The following is a 21,449-nucleotide window of genomic DNA, read 5'->3' on the forward strand; positions in this document are numbered from 1 at the left end:
GGGGATGGGGGGGTGTAGTAACAGCAACTCTCGTAAAGATTGTCCAATAAACACAAAACTTTAGTATGAAGTTGTGTTGCTGCAGGGGAGTTAGCCTTGAGAAAGCCAGCCAAATTTATCGGGGGATTGCCAAACAATTGGCGATTAAACAAGCGACTAAAGAATACACTTTTGTTGACCAAGCCGATGACATCGCACATTGCGAGCGGCCTTGACACTGTCTTGGCCTCAACATAAAATGCTTCCAGCCTGTAGGCCTCGACTTTGCCTTGTGGCTATTTCACTCTCGACTTCAGCCTTGGCCTCACACCCCGGCATGGCGTCCAAGACTGGTCGGGTGGCACAAAGCCACCGTGTAAATTTAAATCTATTTCGGTAAGAGTCATGCTACAGCTGAAATCACGTATTTTTTTTTCACAGTTTCATCGTTTATATGGTTGGATAATTAGGATACATTTTTTGTGTATTCTGTTGTACCACGGATCTGCTACTTTGCTTAAAGGAAATCGATCAAAACTATAGACAAAGACACTTTGTGTGAGGACGATGAAAGGGGATTTGGTGGCTCAGATGTTTCTTTAAACTGCGAGGAATATTAAATTTTTCATTAAATGTACTTCCTTCAGAGCTATCACCATAGGCAGCATGTATTCAGCCACAGGGGGGATGAATTTTGGCACTGTGAAAATTTCACATATTCAGACCAGCAATTGGTCTGAACCGCAACTGGAGGCACCTCCTTTAAAAAAAAAAACTAAGCCCACGTTAATTCACACACTGCACATTTCTACGAATTATCAACAGGCGCTGGAGGCACCGGGAGGCGTATACAGTGGGGAATTGAGAACGCCCGTTGCAAAAAGGTCCCATAGATACAACGGCATTGGCTCCGATGGCATCTTGATCTTCACGCGTATCTTTTGCAACGTTGCCGCCTTGTGTAGCCACTCATTTACCGTAGTGTGATTAAAATTGTAAAACAGGGAATTTTGGGCCAACGTTTCCCCAACGTTGCATCAACGTTGCGCCAAACTTTGGCCCAATGGTTCCAATCGCATGCCCATGCCAATATTGGCTCAGTGTTGCATGTTTACTGGGACTTTACTTGAAAAACAAAACATTACAAAAATTCACTTTTGTCCCCGCGATGCCCCAATTGCATTATATCGGATATTTAATTTACCGCTATTCCCCCCCACACCACATCAAACTTATCTGTAAACAAAAAAATATTATTAAATTGCTACCCATGCGTGCCACTTACGCAAGTTATGTCGGGGTTGGGGACCTCGTTCAGAAAACGAAAGCCTAACGCTTACAAGAAAATAATGTGTGAATTCACTGCCGCTCTAATAGTCATCTTGGCATTTAAAAATAAAGCCGCTTAATCTCAGTGTCTGAGGGCACAGCACTGTGGTAATTTCTTGGCTCGAGGACCCCAGGGCATTGTGCCTGTTTCACGCACTGTCAAATGTTCGAGTCTCAGATAACACCCACGGCGTTGAAGCATTTCAAGAATCACGCCTGCTGATACAGCCTTCACTTTCAAAACATTTAACAACAACAACAAAACACATTACGGGCAGACAATTAGCGTTATATATCGATGTATCATTAAAAGGTGTGGCGGTGCCTGTGAGCAAATCACCTGGAACACGTCCCATTCCGTCGGACCTCGTAAGCTAAGCAGGATGCGCATGGCTGGCCACCGCCATGCACGCACACAGGCATTGTAGATTTTATGGGCAGCAGAGGGCGGTGTTGCAGATTTAATTATTGTTCTGCACTCCCCACCGTTGCCCTCACCAACTGCAGCAAGCCGCACTGACCGGTGCGGTCTCCTTCTTTCCTACGGCTGCTGTTGTAGATGCAGGGCACCAACTTCAATTTCACATTGAGGTGGTCAAGCCGGACAACCGCGTAAGGAGCTGCGGAGCAGTCTATCGCTGTGATGTCTCCTTCGTATTTGTGGATCGGGCCATTGCGTCGTTATACGTTATACGGCCTGACCACAGTCGCACACTCATGGAGAGTTTATAATTTTCCATTTGTATCTGCGTCTGCAATGGTTTGTGTGGTGGATGTGGTTTAGGGCGGACCATGCGCTTCGTGGAAGATCAAAGCTCGGGATTTTTTGCGTTGTTTGTGAGTTCTTTTGAACTCCATTTAGCCTTCCAAGCTTTGTCGGGGTTAAATTCGTATTGCTTAAGGTTAAGCACACGGGTCCAAAAGGGCTCCGCGTGACTTCAAGCGATGACGAGGGACGTTATTGAGGTCCCGATAAATGCGAAGGCAACCTTCTCGAAAGGGGATTTGGCCTCCACTCTTCCACAGCGTGGTAAGGTACGGCCCAAATAACCCTCCTCGCCACCCGCAGGGTGTAGGGACGACGCCCTCGTCCAGCCGTGCCTTGGACGAGAGTGCTGTGTGTGTGTAATAGGATGAGAGTGATGTGTGTGTGTGTAATAGGATGAGAGGGCTGTGTGTGTGTAATAGGACGAGAATGATGTGTGTGTGTGTGTAATAGGATGAGAGGGCTGTGTGTGTGTAATAGGATGAGAGGGCTGTGTGTGTGTAATAGGATGAGAGGGCGGTGTGTGTGTAATAGGATGAGAGGGCTGTGTGTGTGTAATAGGATGTGAGGCCTGTGTGTGTAATAGGATGAGAGGGTTGTGTATGTGTAATAGGATGAGAGGGCTGTGTGTGTGTAATAGGATGAGAGGGCTGTGTGTAATAGGATGAGAGTGATGTGTGTGTGTAATAGGATGAGAGGGTTGTGTGTGTGTAATAGGAAGAGAGGGCTGTGTGTGTGTGTAATAGGATGAGAGGGCTGTGTGTGTGTAATAGGATGAGAGGGCTGTGTGTGTGTAATAGGACGAGAGTGATGTGTGTGTGTGTAATAGGATGAGAGGGCTGTGTGTGTGTAATAGGATGAGAGGGCTGTGTGTGTGTAATAGGATGAGAGGGCTGTGTGTGTGTAATAGGATGAGAGGGCTGTGTGTGTGTAATAGGATGTGAGGCCTGTGTGTGTAATAGGATGAGAGGGTTGTGTGTGTGTAATAGGATGAGAGGGCTGTGTGTGTGTAATAGGATGAGAGGGCTGTGTGTAATAGGATGAGAGTGATGTGTGTGTGTAATAGGATGAGAGGGTTGTGTGTGTGTAATAGGAAGAGAGGGCTGTGTGTGTGTGTAATAGGATGAGAGGGCTGTGTGTGTGTAATAGGATGAGAGGGCTGTGTGTGTGTAATAGGACGAGAGTGATGTGTGTGTGTGTAATAGGATGAGAGGGCTGTGTGTGTGTAATAGGATGAGAGGGCTGTGTGTGTGTAATAGGATGAGAGGGCTGTGTGTGTGTAATAGGACGAGAGTGATGTGTGTGTGTAATAGGATGAGAGTGATGTGTGTGTGTAATAGGATGAGAGGGCTGTGTGTGTGTGTAATAGGATGAGAGGGCTGTGTGTGTGTAATAGGAAGAGAGTGATGTGTGTGTGTAATAGGATGAGAGGGCTGTGTGTGTGTAATAGGACGAGAGTGATGTGTGTGTGTAATAGGATGAGAGTGATGTGTGTGTGTGTAATAGGACGAGAGTGATGTGTGTGTGTAATAGGACGAGAGTGATGTGTGTGTCTAATAGGATGAGAGTGCTGTGTGTGTGTGTAATAGGACGAGAGTGATGTGTGTGTGTAATAGGATGAGAGGGCTGTGTGTGTGTAATAGGACGAGAGTGATGTGTGTGTGTAATAGGATGAGAGTGATGTGTGTGTGTAATAGGACGAGAGTGATGTGTGTGTGTAATAGGACGAGAGTGATGTGTGTGTGTAATAGGATGAGAGTGCTGTGTGTGTGTGTAATAGGACGAGAGGGCTGTGTGTGTAATAGGATGAGAGTGATGTGTGTGTGTAATAGGACGAGAGTGATGTGTGTGTGTAATAGGATGAGAGGGCTGTGTGTGTAATAGGATGAGAGAGCTGTGTGTGTAATAGGACGAGAGGGCTGTGTGTGTAATAGGATGAGAGTGATGTGTGTGTGTAATAGGACGAGAGGGCTGTGTGTGTAATAGGATGAGAGTGATGTGTGTGTGTAATAGGACGAGAGTGATGTGTGTGTGTAATAGGACGAGAGGGCTGTGTGTGTAATAGGATGAGAGAGCTGTGTGTGTGTAATAGGACGAGAGTGATGTGTGTGTGTAATAGGACGAGAGTGATGTGTGTGTGTAATAGGATGAGAGGGCTGTGTGTGTGTGTAATAGGATGAGAGGGCTGTGTGTGTGTAATAGGACGAGAGTGATGTGTGTGTGTAATAGGATGAGAGGGCTGTGTGTGTGTAATAGAACGAGAGTGCTGTGTGTGTGTGTAATAGGATGAGAGTGATGTATGTGTGTAATAGGATGAGAGGGCTGTGTGTGTGTAATAGGATGAGAGTGATGTGTGTGTGTAATAGGATGAGAGGGCTGTGTGTGTGTAATAGGATGAGAGTGATGTGTGTGTGTAATAGGAAGAGAGGGCTGTGTGTGTTTGTGTGTAATAGGAAGAGAGTGATGTGTGTGTGTAATAGGAAGAGAGTGATGTGTGTGTGTAATAGGATGAGAGGGCTGTGTGTGTGTAATAGGAAGAGAGGGTTGTTTGTGTGTAATAGGAAGAGAGTGATGTGTGTGTGTAATAGGACGAGAGTGATGTGTGTGTGTAATAGGATGAGAGGGCTGTGTGTGTGTAATAGGACGAGAGTGATGTGTGTGTGTAATAGGATGAGAGGGTTGTGTGTGTGTAATAGGATGAGAGGGCTGTGTGTGTGTAATAGGAAGAGAGGGCTGTGTGTGTGTGTGTAATAGGAAGAGAGGGCTGTGTGTGTGTGTGTAATAGGATGAGAGGGCTGTGTGTGTGTAATAGAACGAGAGGGTTGTGTGTGTGTGTGTGTAATAGGATGAGAGGGCTGTGTGTGTGTAATAGGAAGAGAGGGCTGTGTGTGTGTGTAATAGGAAGAGAGGGCTGTGTGTGTGTGTGTAATAGGAAGGGAGGGCTGTGTGTGTGTAATAGGATGAGAGGGCTGTGTGTGTGTAATAGAACGAGAGGGTTGTGTGTGTGTGTGTGTAATAGGATGAGAGGGCTGTGTGTGTGTAATAGGATGAGAGGGCTGTGTGTGTGTGTGTGTAATAGGAAGAGAGGGCTGTGTGTGTGTAATAGGATGAGAGGGCTGTGTGTGTGTAATAGGATGAGAGGGCTGTGTGTGTGTAATAGGAAGAGAGGGCTGTGTGTGTGTAATAGGATGAGAGTGATGTGTGTGTGTAATAGGATGAGAGGGCTGTGTGTGTGTGTGTAATAGGATGAGAGGGCTGTGTGTGTGTGTGTGTAATAGGAAGAGAGGGCTGTGTGTGTGTGTAATAGGATGAGAGTGATGTGTGTGTGTAATAGGAAGAGAGGGCTGTGTGTGTTTGTGTGTAATAGGAAGAGAGTGATGTGTGTGTGTAATAGGAAGAGAGTGATGTGTGTGTGTAATAGGATGAGAGGGCTGTGTGTGTGTAATAGGAAAAGAGGGTTGTTTGTGTGTAATAGGAAGAGAGTGATGTGTGTGTGTAATAGGACGAGAGTGATGTGTGTGTGTAATAGGATGAGAGGGCTGTGTGTGTGTAATAGGATGAGAGTGATGTGTGTGTGTAATAGGATGAGAGGGCTGTGTGTGTAATAGGATGAGAGGGCTGTGTGGGTGTAATAGGACGAGAGTGATGTGTGTGTGTAATAGGAAGAGAGGGCTGTGTGTGTGTAATAGGACGAGAGTGATGTGTGTGTGTAATAGGATGAGAGGGCTGTGTGTGTGTAATAGGATGAGAGGGCTGTGTGTGTGTAATAGGAAGAGAGGGCTGTGTGTGTGTGTGTAATAGGAAGAGAGGGCTGTGTGTGTGTGTAATAGGATGAGAGGGCTGTGTGTGTGTAATAGAACGAGAGGGTTGTGTGTGTGTGTGTAATAGGATGAGAGGGCTGTGTGTGTGTAATAGGAAGAGAGGGCTGTGTGTGTGTGTAATAGGAAGAGAGGGCTGTGTGTGTGTGTGTAATAGGAAGGGAGGGCTGTGTGTGTGTGTAATAGGATGAGAGGGCTGTGTGTGTGTAATAGAACGAGAGGGTTGTGTGTGTGTGTGTAATAGGATGAGAGGGCTGTGTGTGTGTGTAATAGGATGAGAGGGCTGTGTGTGTGTGTGTAATAGGAAGAGAGGGCTGTGTGTGTGTAATAGGATGAGAGGGCTGTGTGTGTGTAATAGGATGAGAGGGCTGTGTGTGTGTAATAGGAAGAGAGGGCTGTGTGTGTGTAATAGGATGAGAGTGATGTGTGTGTGTAATAGGATGAGAGGGCTGTGTGTGTGTGTGTGTAATAGGATGAGAGGGCTGTGTGTGTGTGTAATAGGAAGAGAGGGCTGTGTGTGTGTGTGTGTAATAGGATGAGAGGGCTGTGTGTGTGTGTAATAGGAAGAGAGGGCTGTGTGTGTGTGTAATAGGATGAGAGGGCTGTGTGTGTGTGTAATAGGAAGAGAGGGCTGTGTGTGTGTAATAGGAAGAGAGGGCTGTGTGTGTGTGCAGCAGGCGCGACTGTGTAGGGAATTTGCAGCGATGCTCTGGAGACAATTTGCGCTCACCTTCGGTGGCCTCACCTTTCATTATCGTTTTTTATAGCGACGCTTTGGTCGGGGGTGGTGGGGGAGGTGAAAGAGAGTGGCAAAAACATTAAACATGGCAAGAGGTGTGCGCGCAGCATTGTTAAATTGCTTCTTCGCTCGCCTGTTTATTTATACATGTCGGGGCCAATTAAGTAGAATTTTGAGAAGCAGAAGTCCCCCATCAATTAACAGCAATACTGTTTGATGACTTGTTATACTTTTTTTCCCGTCGGTAGGTTTCACAACAGAACAATTCCGGAAATGTAAATGTTCGACCCTGCCTATAACTTTCTCTCACCACGCGTATCTTTCCACTTGAGGGCGCTCTTAGAGATGCTCTCTAACTGGGTATTTGGCCTACTCTTCCACACTGGCCAGACGTCTTGGAAGAGGCGGTGAACTCACTTACATCGCTGGGTGGACAGAGGCGAGGCGGGGTGGTGGGATACAGAATATTGCGCCGTTCTTTCACCTGCATTGTCGAGAGATCGAATCGAACCGGTGACCTCTGGATTGTCACTTCAGTGTGCTGACCATTACACCGCGGCAGACTCCTCGAATCATTTTGCAAGTGCGCACCTAAATGTTTGCGTGCCCAAAAACAACGCACGTCTTAAGTTGAGTCCTTACGCAGTTTTGTTCTGTGGGTGGCTCTCATCAGGAAATTCCACATTCCTATGGTAGAGACCAGTTTATCAAATCAAAAAACGAATTGTACAACAAAATAATAACGATAAAACACCCACATGCACCCCGCACATCGCCGTGCAGATTTGCTTGCATCTTGGAGCTGATGCCAAGCCCGATGATTTAAAATATATTTTAAGCAACAAAAAAAAACAGTAACAAAAAAATGTGCACCCAACAATACCTTGGAGCGCGAAAAATATTTTGCCGGTAAAAGCGGCGGCACCGCACGCGTCACCGTCGCTCAGTGTTTGGTGAAAGCTGCTCCGCGTGATTACAGAGTGAGTGCTAAATAATTTGCATGCAAATGGACTGGAGGACGACGCGTATCATGCGCAAGGCCGCCTCTTACGTGAGCGCGGGTCACCGTGGTTAAATAGATTCCCAGAAACCCTCCGGGCCATTTCTAGGAACTCCCAAATTAGCTGCGGGCCGCCCGTCGATGGGTAGCGTGAACACGCTGCTGTTGACTACGCCCGTGACCTTTAACCTTTGTCTTCGTAGTGGCTGCTGCTCGACCAAACGGTTTGCCTATTCATTATTCATCTGCTGCGTAGTTTTCCGCATATCGCGCATGCGGTGTGTGTATGTAAACGGCGTGGTTTATTTGTTTTTAAAACGTGCACCAATTCTAACAGATGTATACGCAGTTTTCGAATTGGGTTAGCGACGTGTTTTTTTGTTACTACCGAATTCGCGTACAGTTTAATTTAGTGGCCGTAATTTAAGATGTTGCGCTCACAACAGTCGTTGATGACATTATCATCAAGCAGTCGTTTTTTGGATGGCTTTTAAAAGGACACAAAATATTAAATTTCTCACATTCAGAAATATTGGAACACATTAAACCAGCAAGTCAAACATGTTTTATTATGAACAGCAGGTCGTTAATTAAAATTCATAACAGGGTATTTTACTGTCACAGAAAGCAAAGAAAGACGCTTTGGCCAACTGGAGATAATACAATTTCCTCAATAAATAATCAAGATTGCCTAAAGTAGGATACTCAGTCAAAACATTGAGATCTTCTTTCTCCCTCACAAACAATTAAAGATTTTTGTAAAATTATTATTTTTAATTGAGCTTTAGATTATAAATTGCCAGTTTACTTTAGAAGTAGCTAAAATACGGTAATCTGAATAAACATTTTCAATCTACGAATTCATAAAATTAAAATGAAAAATACATAGGGGCCAAAAAACCCTGCAATTTGTACCCTGCATTTGTAAAAAAAAATGCCACGCGGTTGGATTCCTCGCTGTCTCACACTCGAAAAAAAGCTTCTCAGCTTTTAGGGCTTCAGTTAAAACGGCAGCAAAACGCACGTTACAAATATAAAAAAGGTCGCCACTTTTAACGGAGCGCAAGTGTCGCGTCTTCCACGGTACCATACGGGAGCCGTGGTAACGCCGTGTATCCGAAGACATCGAAACAAGAAGGCGTCTTCTTCACAGTGCGTGCGTGCGCGTTATCACAATGCCATCTGACTTTTTTTTCTCTCCAAGGCAGCGGTTGCTACCCTCTCATCGTGGGATTCGGTCGCCCTGGCAACGGGCTGGCTCCTTGTTGTTGATGCAGATAGCGCCACCCTCACATCTCGCGGGCTTTATTTATTTATCCATTAACATTTGTGGTCGTTGCTCTATTTATCCCTTCACGTGTGGATTTGCCCAGCCCACGCCCTCACCACCACCGCCTTGACTCAAGCAATTGTATTACATCAACGGCCCTCGCGATTTCAATTTGCGGATTTTTTGTTTTGCCCCTGCGGCCCTGATGTGTGCGTAGGTTTTAAAAAAAAACATATATTTTTGCATGCCGCGGTCCTCGGTGAATACCCTGGCTGGCCAGAAAAGACAATTACAATTAATTAATCCCTGGCCTCCTCACAGGCAATTCTCCAACGGCACAGGGCTGTGTTGCCGGGATGGAGTAAAGGTTAATCCCAGCGGTCAATATGCTCGCCACTGAGACAGTTTGCACGGACAAAGCGTGCCGCAATTTCCGCTGATCTTCCTGCAATAAACTCAACTCTATAAACATTTTTTAAAATTTTGCCAGGTAAGTTATGTAGCTCTTTTTCAGATGACAGCTCAACGAAGTGGCTAATCATAGTGTGGAAGTTTGATAGCAGCCAAATACTCTAAACGCACGCTTCTAAATGTGGAGGGATAAACCGGAGGACCCGGAGAATAATCCACGCGACCACAGAGAGAGAGACACGCAAACTCTAAACATACAGTCATTTTGTGGCGCACCACCTCAGCGCGCCAGCTCCTAATAAAGTGGGATGTTAAACACCTTGTGATGGCTATTTCTAGTCCAGGGGTGGGTGGTTTACACTGACCCACTCATGTGATGTGCCGCTTTCATGTGCTAATTGAAGTGGCAATTACTTACCCCAAAAAATACCTCGCCAAGTCTCGAGACTCATTTTCAGGAGGGACCAGCATTGTGATGTTTAACCATTACGATTTATTGACAGTTTGACTTGTGGGACGGGCACTCGAATATCGGAGTATTAATAGGTACAGTTGTTGCAGCAGCACTTACATCCATACGGCTAAAGAAGGCCCGTATGTGTGTGTGTGTGGGGGGGGAGCAGTTAGTCTAGCGATTAGCGTGCTGAAAATCCAGCTACCCGAGTTCAATTCCACACTCTCGGTCACCAGGATCAGTGACGATTATCGGAACCAGTCCTGGGCCTCCCGTAGGTCGACTCAGTCTCAAATGAGTAAATGGTACAGTGTGTAAACATCGCCACTCGGGAGACAAAGGTGGTCGGGTGTAGTGATGGCCACCCACCCCCTCGTGTGCCGTGCCGGCCTTCATAGGTGCTCGCTAACAGCAATTGCCCCAAAAGTCTGTTACAGACTATACAGTGGATCTTTGTTTTGTATTTCAACGTGTGTTCTTGTGCATGGACGGCATGTTTGTCTTCACAGGATGCTCAACGTGCTTCTGCAGCAGTCGTCCGTGCAAGAGATAAACCATCAAGACAACGAGGTGCGGGACGGGTGGCAAGCAGCGTGGCGTGGTGGGCATGGGCTCTGGTGCAATGAATGAAACGGGGCTCCCCGTTCAATTTCTGCAGTCTTTGTAGCCCAGCGTCTGGGCTCCTTCAGCCCATGGGTCCCGGTGCACTTGCGCCGCGTAGACATTCAATAGCCACGCGAATGCATGTGGCCATTGCACGCTCGAAGGTCAAAGGGCTGGTGGGCAGGCACAAGCGTGGTCGAAAAATGAGACGGGAAACACAAACATGTAAAAATTACAATTCAAACATGAGAGCCATTGTTTGTTAAAGGGCTTTTGACGTTTTTTTTGTTATAACTCATTGAGGCGTGGATAGAGCAACAACAAAAAAGAACAAGCCTTTGATGTGGTATCACATCCAGCAGTTAGCAAGAATTTCTAGAATTAATTATATGTTCCCTCATCGGAGTCAGTCGGTCACAAACAGTGACCTGGGTACGGGCCAGAACTTGACTGGCCACTGACTTTGCAAGGCACTCTACACGATGTAGTTACAACATGCTGGTCACTTGCCTGTAATCCAGCATCTTGTTGGCAAGGATTGGTGGGTCACGGACGCGCGTAGCTTTGTTACATGTATTTTTGAAGCTCCCACACAGTCACCGTGTTGCTAGATGGATGGCAGATTGCAGTGCAGCAAATTGAATTGTAGTCATATTACGGTGACTTTTGAGTATTATCCGCTCACATGTGTGGGTTTTCTCTGGGTTCCCTCCTTCACGCAAAACACTCATTAAAAAGGAGTTGGCCAAATCTGCCAATGCTGCCCCCCCCAGCCTATGTTTAAAATGAGTTCTGCATCTCAATGAGGCTTTGCTTGTAAATGAACAAAAGTATTATTATTACTTAGCCAGCGAGACTCCCTGCTGTACAGGCCCTCCACATAGCTGCATTAATCTTCCACTAAATTCGGAAACCCTCATGACCCCATGACAACAGCCAACTCTGGCTTCAGGTGTCACCCGGCCTTGTTGGACAGGTCTCATTCGGTCGATAGGCGCTACCTGACCCACAATTTAATTTCATAAGGCCACGGCTACATGAGGCCTATTACTTGACATCAGCCTGCAAATATATGTTTATAAATCACTAACACGCATCTAAGCGTCACTAATCGGGTGTTACAGGGGGATATCTTCAACCTGGAAAGTCTTTTTATTCCAGTGCTCAGTCATTTAAAGGACCTCTGACACTGACAAGTGACTGAGGTGTGTGAACTTGCGATTGCCTTCCAACTGTGGTTGAAAGTTTTATTTGGCCAACAGTAAGGACACTGCTTTAAGTGCACGATGCACTGGGACAATTTTCTGGCCACCATCTTTCCCCGTTTTCGCTAATTGCCCGTCCCATTCTGCTGCCGCCGCTCCACAGGGAATGACGACGCTGCATTGGGCAGCATTCCACAACCACCCGGAGCACGTGCAGGCCCTGATGGAGCGCGACGCCGACCCCAGCCTGGTGGACAAGGACTTCAAGACTGCCCTGCACTGGGCCGCACAGGTGAGGCCAACAGATCAGGCATGGCCAACCGGTAGGGTTGCCACCTCTGAGGTACAAAAAACTCGGACATGTCATGGCAAGAAAATAGAAATATCCATTAATATATTTTTTCGAAATTCATAATGTGCCCATTTTTATAATTTTCAGTTACGCTGTCCAGGTTTCCTCTTGAAAATTCTAAATTATTGACCATGCGATTTACACAACATACCCTTCCTGAAAGCTGATGAGTACAGCCATCTTTTGTAACCATCCAAACTTTTACTTCTCCAACATCGTGGTGCAACAGGATGAATCTTTTAGAAAATTTATCCACGAGACTCATGATACCAGAAGACGAGAGGACCACATGTAAATGCATCGTCTTGAGCGGTGTACTGCGACGCAACTGACAAAACGCCGGGACTCTTAATATTCCTGGAAAGACTTAAGAGATTTCCCAGGGTAGCTGTACCTAAAAGAGAGAGGGAGGACGATCCTGGGAAAACCAGGACAGGCGGCTACCCTACCGACCGGCCCACGGCAGGCAGACGAACAGTAAAGAACTGGACGGCCCGCCCTCAGGTCTGGGGAGTAGATTACGGGGCCAGGTGGCGGGCGGGTTCGGGTCGATACCGGTGCTGCCGTGGCAACTGCCGGGTTAGGACGGCTGCCAGGATGTGGCGCTTTTGCGCGATGGAGCGTGGCCTGCCGCGTGGTTGCGCGGTGATTGCTGCCTTTGCGGTGCCTGCTGACGAAAAAAATACGTTGCCGTTTTTTTAAATATATTTTTTTATATCTATATATACCGAGGATAGCCTCGCTGAGTCTAAAAGTACTCGTTTTCTGAAGCGTTTGACTACGTTGGGATGTTTGGACAAGACCGGTGATGAGTGTTTGGATATTTGTGGAAGGAAACCGGAAAAAAAACCTGAGGAAATCCACCCCAGGTGTACGAGGGGGTAATACTCAGAACTGTAAATCTCCTGGCCAAACCTCGCTGCCCCATGCCTACAACATCTAGCAAGCCCAGATGGTCACCGATATAAGTACTAACCAGGCTTAAGCGTACTGACAAGATCAGGCACATTTTTGGCGAGTTGCTTTTTCGATAATATCTAATCAGCTGATATTCCGAGCAGTGGCACCCTCTTTAGAGCGGTTATGAGTTTGGTGTTTTCGTAAAATTTGCGCTTGTTCATGCGGTCAGATACTTTTTATACAATAAAAACAGCGGTACGCAGATCCACTTCCGATGATCTCGATTTCTCGTATTTCACATCCTCTTGGAAACAAAAGCAGGTTGTGAAAATTATTCTTACCAAAGGACTATATCGTGCTTTCCAACTTCCGTTTGTCTTTGGAAGAATTTAATGTGTCATGGGTAGCTTGTCAGTGCTTGTGCATGGTTTAAAAGCGCTGTTGTTTTTTGCTCTGGTCTGGATCAATTTGGCCAGTTTTAGAGTTTGGGTGAATCCCTAATATGAGCAGCGCTCTAGGTCGCAGGTTCGTCCGTGTTGGATCGTCTTCATGGGGAGTTATCGTGCCCCATGCAGGCACCTCCACCCCCCACCCCCCGCTTCATTACGAAGAGACGGACGATGCTAACCTCGTGAATATCTTAAACCGAGTCGGAGAAGAGCGTTGCAACGGGCTTTGCGCGCTTCTCACCCTCGCCCGCGTGCGGCGCGCTCAGAACGGCGGCGAACGGGCGTGCGAGCTGATGCTGCAGCACCGGCTGGGCCCGTCCGTCGTGAACTACGACGACGAGAACGGGAAGACGTGCGTCCACGTCGCCGCCGCCGCCGGACACGCGGCCATCATCGCGCTGCTTGCACGCGTCCCCGAGTGCAACCTCCAGGCCCTCGACGTCGACGATAGGTTGGCAGCGGGGGAGCGAGCGGGATGGGAGGGAAGGGAGGCGTGCCAGGTGGATGAGTGGGTGAGATGGGGTGAGTGGGTGAGGAGGTTGAGTTGGGTGAGCGGGTTGACTGTGAGTGGGTTGATTTTGTGAGCGGGTGAGTGGGTTGACTGTAGACGAGCGGGTTGACTGTGTGAGTGGGCGAGCGGGTTAAGTCAGCGAGCGAGTGGATAAATGGCGAAACAGATGAGTGAGCTGGTGAACGGGTGAGTAGATGAGTGGGTGAGCAGACAAATGCATGGGATGGGGTGAGCGGATGAGTGAGGGAGTGGATAAACGGCGAAACAGATGAGTGAGTTGGTGAGTGGGTGAGTGAATGACTAGGTGAATGCGTGAGTGTGTTAGCAGATTAATTATTAGGTGGGTGAGCGGATGGGTGGATGTATATATGTATGTTGAACTTCTTTCGCATCGTACATAGCTAACCGTGTGAATCAGAGATGCAAAATGAATGGGTGAGTGGGTGATTGAGCTGCTTATTGCACGAGTGGGAATGGCAGTGACTCACAGACTACTCATCGGGACTCAGATCTGTTTAGGAAAAGGAGCCCTCCTCAGGTTTGACCAAATCTGCCTTCCTTCCCCGTGGCTCACACCGTCTGGAGAATAGACAAAAAAAACCTCAATATAGAAGAATCCCGGTTGCCTAGAGACCACCGGGAAGAATTGATTGCAGATGTTGTGACGAGGGTATCATTTTCTTTATCCCGGTAATTTCCTTAAAAATTGGAATACCTAGTTCCATCAACGTTCAAAGAAACAAGGCGATAATTTTCTTAGTGAGAAATTTTCCTCGCGTTTTATTAAGAAATTAATTTTCTCCTGTGTTTCTAACCAGCGGCAATTTTACGCGTGAAGCGGACAATTGTGAAAGGGCTGGGAAATGAGGTGTAAATGAGGTGGAAATAGGCCTGTGGCCACTGATGTGATAAACAACAGATGGGTCTATACAATCTATAACAAGAAGCCTCGGCTGAAAGAGTCATTTTGATTACGCTGGTGCTCTTAAATGCTTCCATAAAGGCCACACCTGGAGCTCGCAATTAAACAAAAGCCAATGCAGATAATTTCTCAGTGCGTCTGCATGGCATCCAAAAAATGCCACGTCTAAATGAGAAGCCTAAAAAATTAAAGTCCGAAAATGTCGCGAAGGTGAACGATTAAAACGCGGCACAGAAACCTTCCGCGCGCCATCGTAAACGTCGCTGTTCGACAGCCACGCCGCACGTGACGAGCCAGCAACGGTGGCGAGGAGATGCGAACTCCCTCGCCTGGTGTGCAGGAGGTCGTGGCTTCAATACCAACCCTGATGCCTGCTGCTGCATATTTGGAGTTTGCGTGTCTCTCTCCCCGCGTGGATTTTTCCCCAGGCCCTCCGGTGTCTCCCTCCACATTTGCAATCAACATGCATTTAGTTTATTTGGCTGCCGCGAGAAATTTCCACGCGATAAGGCAATTCGTTGAGCTATCATTTGTGGCCAAGTCGCTTCTGGAAAAAGAGCTTTTTTTTATTATGCTGGTGCGTACCTGGTAAAATAAAATAAAAATAGTTGAATAGATTTCGTGCTTTGCGGGGCACACACCCTGCCGCCCCACCCCTCCCACCACAGGACCCCTCTGCACTGGGCGGCGGCGGCCGGCCGAGAGAGCTGCGTGGAGGTGCTGCTGGCGCTGGGCGTCGACCCCAGCCCGAGTGACATCAGCGAGAACACCCCGCTCTCCTACGCCGTGCACTGCAACCACTCGGGCTGCGTCAAGCTGCTCTCGACGCAGCCCAGGTGCGCGCGGGCACTAAGCCATCCGGCCCTACGGCCGCCCTGCTGCCCTGCGTCGTCCGCCTCGCGCGATTCGTCTTGTCTTGTCTCATCCGGAGTGTCTATTTCGTCTGTACTGGCCGTCTTTGTCTCGTGTGTCCGGCCTACCTCGTATTGTACCGTCCGCCTTGTGTGTTTTGGCTGTCTCGCTTGTAACGTCTATGCCAGTTGTACCGGCCGTCTAATACGCCCTCATCATCGTCACGATCCATGGGCAGATAGCCCGAAGGTGTCCACTGGATATTTTGTCATTCGTTTCCACCTTCCGCCCTGTCTTGTGCCAATACGCTCAAGTAGTGGCCGTATCTTTCTCGCACCAATCTCTTACGATGTCGTCAAGCCATTCTCTGTTCGGTCTTCCTCTTTTTACGGTTCCTTCAACTTTTCTGAGCAACAAACTTTTAATGTTCCTATTGTTGTCCATCCTACACATGTGTCCAAATACAGTACTGATAGTTTCCTTCGCATCACTGCCTGAATCAGGCCTTCTTCTATGTGCAACCTTTTTTCTTCTCTATTCGGGACCAGTTTAGAGGCTGTATCCTTCTGTAACGAGTATCCAGTACACCCTGCTTTTCAAATTTCTTTTGTCCGTCTTAATTGCAGGAAAGAGCATTCCTACGCATGGATTACACAGTGCTTTCTGCCATCTGTCTTTGGCAGCAGCATATATTCCAATACTTCCTTGCACCGCCTCTCTCGTTTGGTTCATTCGCCTAAATCAACGTGGACATTTACGCCCCATCGTCGACCCACTGTAGAAATTTAGTAGGCGACACTTTGCTCTCTGCGTGCACGGCGCCACAGGGCCGAGTCGGCGGCGATCGCCACACCGTCTCGGGAGGCGTGCGAGCAGCGTCGCGACGGCCGCTTCCGAGTGCTCAATAAGATCTTCTCGCGGAGCCGCGGGAGCAAGAAGGAGAAGGATGTGGAGCGCGGCGACGGCGGTGGTGGTGGCGGCGGTGGCGGCGACGTGCCGGACGCGCCGGACGCGCGCCCGCTCGCTAGCAACGAAACCTTCGAGGTCGACGAAATCATCGCCACCTTCGACGGAGGAGCACGAAAGGACCCGCCGGACGTCACGAGCGCGCTTGTGGCCGCGCACGAGGGCACGCGCGAGGACACGAGCGTGAACACGCAAGCGAGAGCGCACGTCGCTGGCCGCCCCAGCTGGGGAAAGCAGTGCGGGTCGCAGGGGCGGTTCGTGCTCGGCTCCTTCATCACAGCGAGGGGCACCTTCCCCGCTCGCACGCGCAGCCTGCCCCCCATCACGCTCGGCAGCTCCTTGCCGACGCACGGGTCTGGCGCGGCGGGCGGCGGCACCGCGGCCACCGCTACGCCGTCGTCGCTGGCTGTGGCGGCGGAGCAATGCGACGGGCAGGCGGCCCGGTTCGGCGCCCTCACCGGAAGCTCGGCGGCGGCGGCCGCCGCGGCCACCGCCACGACCGCGGCGGTGGCGGGGCGGCTGCTGCTCGGCACGTGCTCGCGGAAGAGCCGAAGCGAGCACGATCTGTTTGACGGGAAGGCCGTGCGTCTGGGCACGGAGGCTACGGATGGGCCCAGGGAGCTGAGCTGGGCAAGGCCGGGAAGACGCGGAGCCCCCAGCAGCAGCAATGCGCCACCGCTGCCAACGCCAACACAGCCGCTGCCAACGCAGCCGCCGCCCCTCCTGAACGGGAGCAGGAAACTATCGTGCTCTTACCTGCCTGCGTACCTGCCAGCCCTGTACCCACCCAGCACAGGTTGTAATGAATCGTCTGAGTGTGCTGATTTTAAAAGTGTGGTGGCCTTGTAGTTCAAGGGGCATTTGTAGTCTCTGTGCTCGTCGCTGTGGAGAAATGTCACGGGGTGTTGGATGCACAACAATATTGTCTTTGTGGATGACGTGTGTTCACAGGAGACCCGGACCCTCAGGTGCAGCCCAAGGGACAATCAAAGGAATCCATGCTGCCTCGACGAAGCTTATCAACTCTTCCAGGAAGCCTACTTTCCAAAAGTAAATGGCCTTAGACCTGGCCTAACATCCTTAGCAGCATCATATAAATGTAGAGATAGATGACCTTTGAAAAACTTGAAACAATTGGGTTTTTTTAATAGAAAGGTTGCATGTACAACCAACCCTTGATTATCGGTGGGCAGATTATCTGGTTTGTCAATTTACCATTCTCTCATATGACTTGGCAATGATGATCGCCGCTCCTCCACCCCTGAATGACAATTAGTATTTGACACTCGATTTATAGATAGTAGAACGTCTAGTCTACAACCTACAGTGAGGCTTTATTTTACAAAGCTATATGCGCTTATTGTTTTCATCGGGACTCTACTGCAAACAAAAAAGTTTTTCTCAAAAGGGCAACAGGAGATGTGCATAAATTGAGTGAATGTTAAACTCGGCGTAGGAATCTGTTTCCATTGCTCACTGAGTTTATGCAACGTTTTCAAACAATCGTCCCGCTCTGTTTTGTGCAAAGCTCCTCTCGAGGCCAAGCTGCCCGGGATCACCAAGTCGCCTTCACTGCCCCTCACGCCCTCCTACGTCTCCTCCTCCTCCTCGTGGTCCTTCCCCGATGCCCTGGGCCATGCGAGGGCGGGAGCTGCCGGTGCCAATGCCTGCCAAAGGCCTCCCTCGCCCGTGGCCGTCAATCCAAACAAGCTCGTGCTCGGCCCTCTGCCGGACCACGAATCGGGCATCGGCAGACTCAACCCCACGCCTCACTTTGACCCTTGCCTGAGTGGGCTGAGCGGTGTGGGGAACGCCGCCGAGGCCTGCTTCAGCCATCTCGGGCTTGGGTTAAAAGCTGAGGGCGGTCCAAGCCAGCTCAAGCCCGTGCTCAGCTCAGACTCCAACCTAACGAGGCTCAGCTCCGGGGGGCTGAAGCTGGACAGCGCGAGCATGAGGCACAGCCAGTCGGACTCCGGTCTCGGCAAGGCCATGCCAAGCTCCTACCCAGGGTTGGACGTGGGTCTGGCCAGGCTGACTCTGCTGGCGCCCATGACTGCCTCCTCCGAGCTGAGCCACCCGTGGCTCCCACCGACCGGATCGCTGTCGGCACTCGGAGAGCCCCTCCGCTCCACCCGGCGCGTCCTGCCCGCCATCCCTGTCCACCGAAAGCCGCCCGGCGCTGGCGAGGGCCTCCAGGGCAGCCGATGAACGAAGCGGACGCTGAGTGGCCTTGGCTACGGCGGTGATGTTTCACGCTTTTCGATTCGACCATCTCCACATATGGTAGGTATTCTGTGGCGAAAGCTGTTTGACAATTCGCCCATGGAGCAAATTTGGTGTTGGCCATGGCAGGGCCGGATTCAGGTACCTTGACTTCTGGGACACCCCTTTGCCCGCTAACTACTCCCCTGCCTCAAACATGAAGACAGACAAAAGCCCCAACCAACAAAAACATTTTCAGAAAATGTAATGTATTTTATGGGACCCGTCTGGCGTTTTTGGCCCGTTTGCACCCCCTCAGCCCCCCCCTCCCCCCCATAAATCTAGCCCTAGGCCACAGGTGGCCAGTTGTTTTACATGATAAAGTAATAATAAAAGACGTATATTGATTCAATACATTTTATTTGAATGGAATTCGTGACACAAGTTCACGTAATAACTAACAGCCCTCTGTCAACCCTCTGCTGGGTGAAGACCTCCCCTACACCTGGTTGGTCATGGGATTGTTGAACATGCTTCACTACACTGGTTACACTGTGGGTTGGTGAAGATGTGGTGAGGTGGGAGGCAGGCCCAGGTTCGATATTGACGGGCCGGAAATCAAACTCAGGTCGCCGGGTTTATACAAGCGGTGCGGTAACCACCACACCACTGCTCCCTCCTGGTTTTGCGTTGAACTGTGTCCAGAAGGAACAGGGCATTATCTGTATCAGAATACCAAATTTAATGTAGCTGGGTCACTGCATTCTAAACTAAATGCAATACTGTATGCATATAAACGAGACCAAACTGAGGCATGACCCCCTTAGAGATTGGAGAAGTGGATCGTATGTTGTACATTGGTGTAATTGCACGCTATTTTCAAAAGGTAAGAATCATTATTAATTCACTTCCCTTTAGCAAGCAAAGTGTCATTAGGAAAGGAGACGTGATTTATTTTCATCATCATGAGCCATTGTCTATCCACTGCTGGATGAAGGACGCCATCCCTCATGCCACAATCCATCGCACGCCTCCACGTGAACCGATCTCATCAATCCGTCTCCGTGGTATTCATCCTCTCGTGTCTGTGTGTGTTTTACCCCTTTGGCTGCCATGCCATTACCAGTCTCTTCCATCGGCCATCATCCTGTATTGCAATGTGTTCTGCCAAAAGCCCACTTTCATTAACCCTCCATTTCATGTCTCTGATTTGCTTTTATTCCCCAATTCACGTGTCCTCTTTAGTTTAATTCCACACGCGTTTTTTTTGTTGTTTACTGCTCAGCTTTTGCTCCATTTTCTAAGTCGATGTCTGTGTTCCTGACCCATACATCAAAGCGGGTAATATGCATTGAAGTAGTCATTGTGCTTTATGGTATTTGACGAACACCTTAAGAATGCAACACTCACATTTTCACGTTGTTTCCTATTTTTAACTCAAAGGCCAAAATCCACATTGGATATACGGCAAGGTAACTCTAAATTGTACTGCTGGGTAGGTGTTCACTGTTGTACTGCACAGCTGTCCGATGTGTTTTCGAGTTGTTCCGCGTGTTGTTCGGCATGATGTCTAACGTTTCGGAGCTTCTTCAGGATCTGAATGTCTACTGCACGCCGAACAGCACACGGTGTGCGACCGGAAAACACGCTACAGAGCTAGGTTCCTTTATAATTGCGGCTTAGATATCATTGTGGTCAGTCGGGGAGCTCCCGTGATAAAGCTAATAACTAGCCTGCATGTGCATGCATAAGGAGATGGCGACCGCATATTTGGACATACTGTAGTTTTATGACATTTTCTATTTATTCCGTTGATTAATGTATCTGCCTTGGGGAAAAGTGAAGGGTGGCCTGCGTTCATGCCCACTTGCGAGAGTCTGGCTTAATAGTATCCATTTGTAGGCAGCTTGCAAGCAATTTTACACGATGTTAATGAAGTGTCGTTGTGTACGGAACTCTTAAAAATGATTATATTTTTAAGGTAGTAGGGTTCAAACATTTTAAGTGCACTTAAAAGCGAATGCCTTTCTGTCGAAAAGATGTGTTCCGTTTCTGCGTGCCCAGTTGCCGCGTTCTCTGTGAACGCGATACGTCCACCAAATGGTCTTGGCTGTTCTTTTCATCTTGGCTCGTCCCTGATTCCGCAGTGCCGTGCCCTTAAAAAAAAAAACCTACGTGTCATTTCAATAAATGTTGCGAATGCCTGAGATTTCCCACCAATGTCACTGTCATGATTCTTACGAAGTGTCACACTGTCATAATTTATTATTTACATTTCAACATGTTATTATATTTGAAACCAGGTCTCCATTGAAATACAAAAATTGCACTTTTTTTGACGTGAGAACTTCACCGATTGGTCTCAAACGCCTGTGATTAAATTACCTTCATTGTGCCCGATATTGTCAGACTTAGACTAATGTCCAAAACATTGCCTGTTATATATATCGCAGGCAGTGGTGTTGATAAATGTGTTGTTTTTGTCAGAGCTTCGAGCAGTGTTCTTTATTGCAAGGCCCGTGGGCCACTGGTGGCCCTTGATGGCCTTTAGTGCGGCCCCTGACGTGCGGCCCCTGCCAATACACAACACGTGACAACACCGCCCGTCATTGTCAAACCCCAATGGTTTCAAATGTGTGGCGGCCCTCACACTGATAATGTCTTATAGGAGAAAGTGGCCCCCCTCTAAGAATGAGTGAAAAAACACTGCCTTAGAATCTC

At 48.7% G+C, this 21,449-nt stretch overlaps 1 protein-coding gene across 2 annotated transcripts in view; it reads left to right on the forward strand.

Annotated features, from left to right (window-relative positions):
• ANKRD55 (ankyrin repeat domain 55) overlaps positions 1 to 20,942 on the forward strand; it is a 30,230-nt gene extending 9,288 nt beyond the window's left edge. For both annotated transcript variants that reach the window (XM_032952354.2, XM_032952355.2), the window contains exons 5-11: positions 10,276 to 10,336; positions 11,738 to 11,866; positions 13,542 to 13,726; positions 15,377 to 15,544; positions 16,388 to 17,322; positions 17,478 to 17,576; positions 18,055 to 20,942. In XM_032952354.2, the coding sequence (XP_032808245.2) occupies positions 10,276 to 10,336; positions 11,738 to 11,866; positions 13,542 to 13,726; positions 15,377 to 15,544; positions 16,388 to 17,322; positions 17,478 to 17,576; positions 18,055 to 18,734 (2,257 nt within the window). In that variant the 3' untranslated portion in view covers positions 18,735 to 20,942. The remainder of the gene's footprint in view (positions 1 to 10,275; positions 10,337 to 11,737; positions 11,867 to 13,541; positions 13,727 to 15,376; positions 15,545 to 16,387; positions 17,323 to 17,477; positions 17,577 to 18,054) is intronic.
• Positions 20,943 to 21,449: the final 507 nt, after the last annotated feature.

This window comes from Petromyzon marinus, chromosome 11 (genome assembly GCF_048934315.1).
Source record: "Petromyzon marinus isolate PM22_M1 ecotype Great Lakes invasive population chromosome 11, UKy_Petmar_22M1.pri1.0, whole genome shotgun sequence".
NCBI classification, from domain to species: domain Eukaryota; kingdom Metazoa; phylum Chordata; class Hyperoartia; order Petromyzontiformes; family Petromyzontidae; genus Petromyzon; species Petromyzon marinus.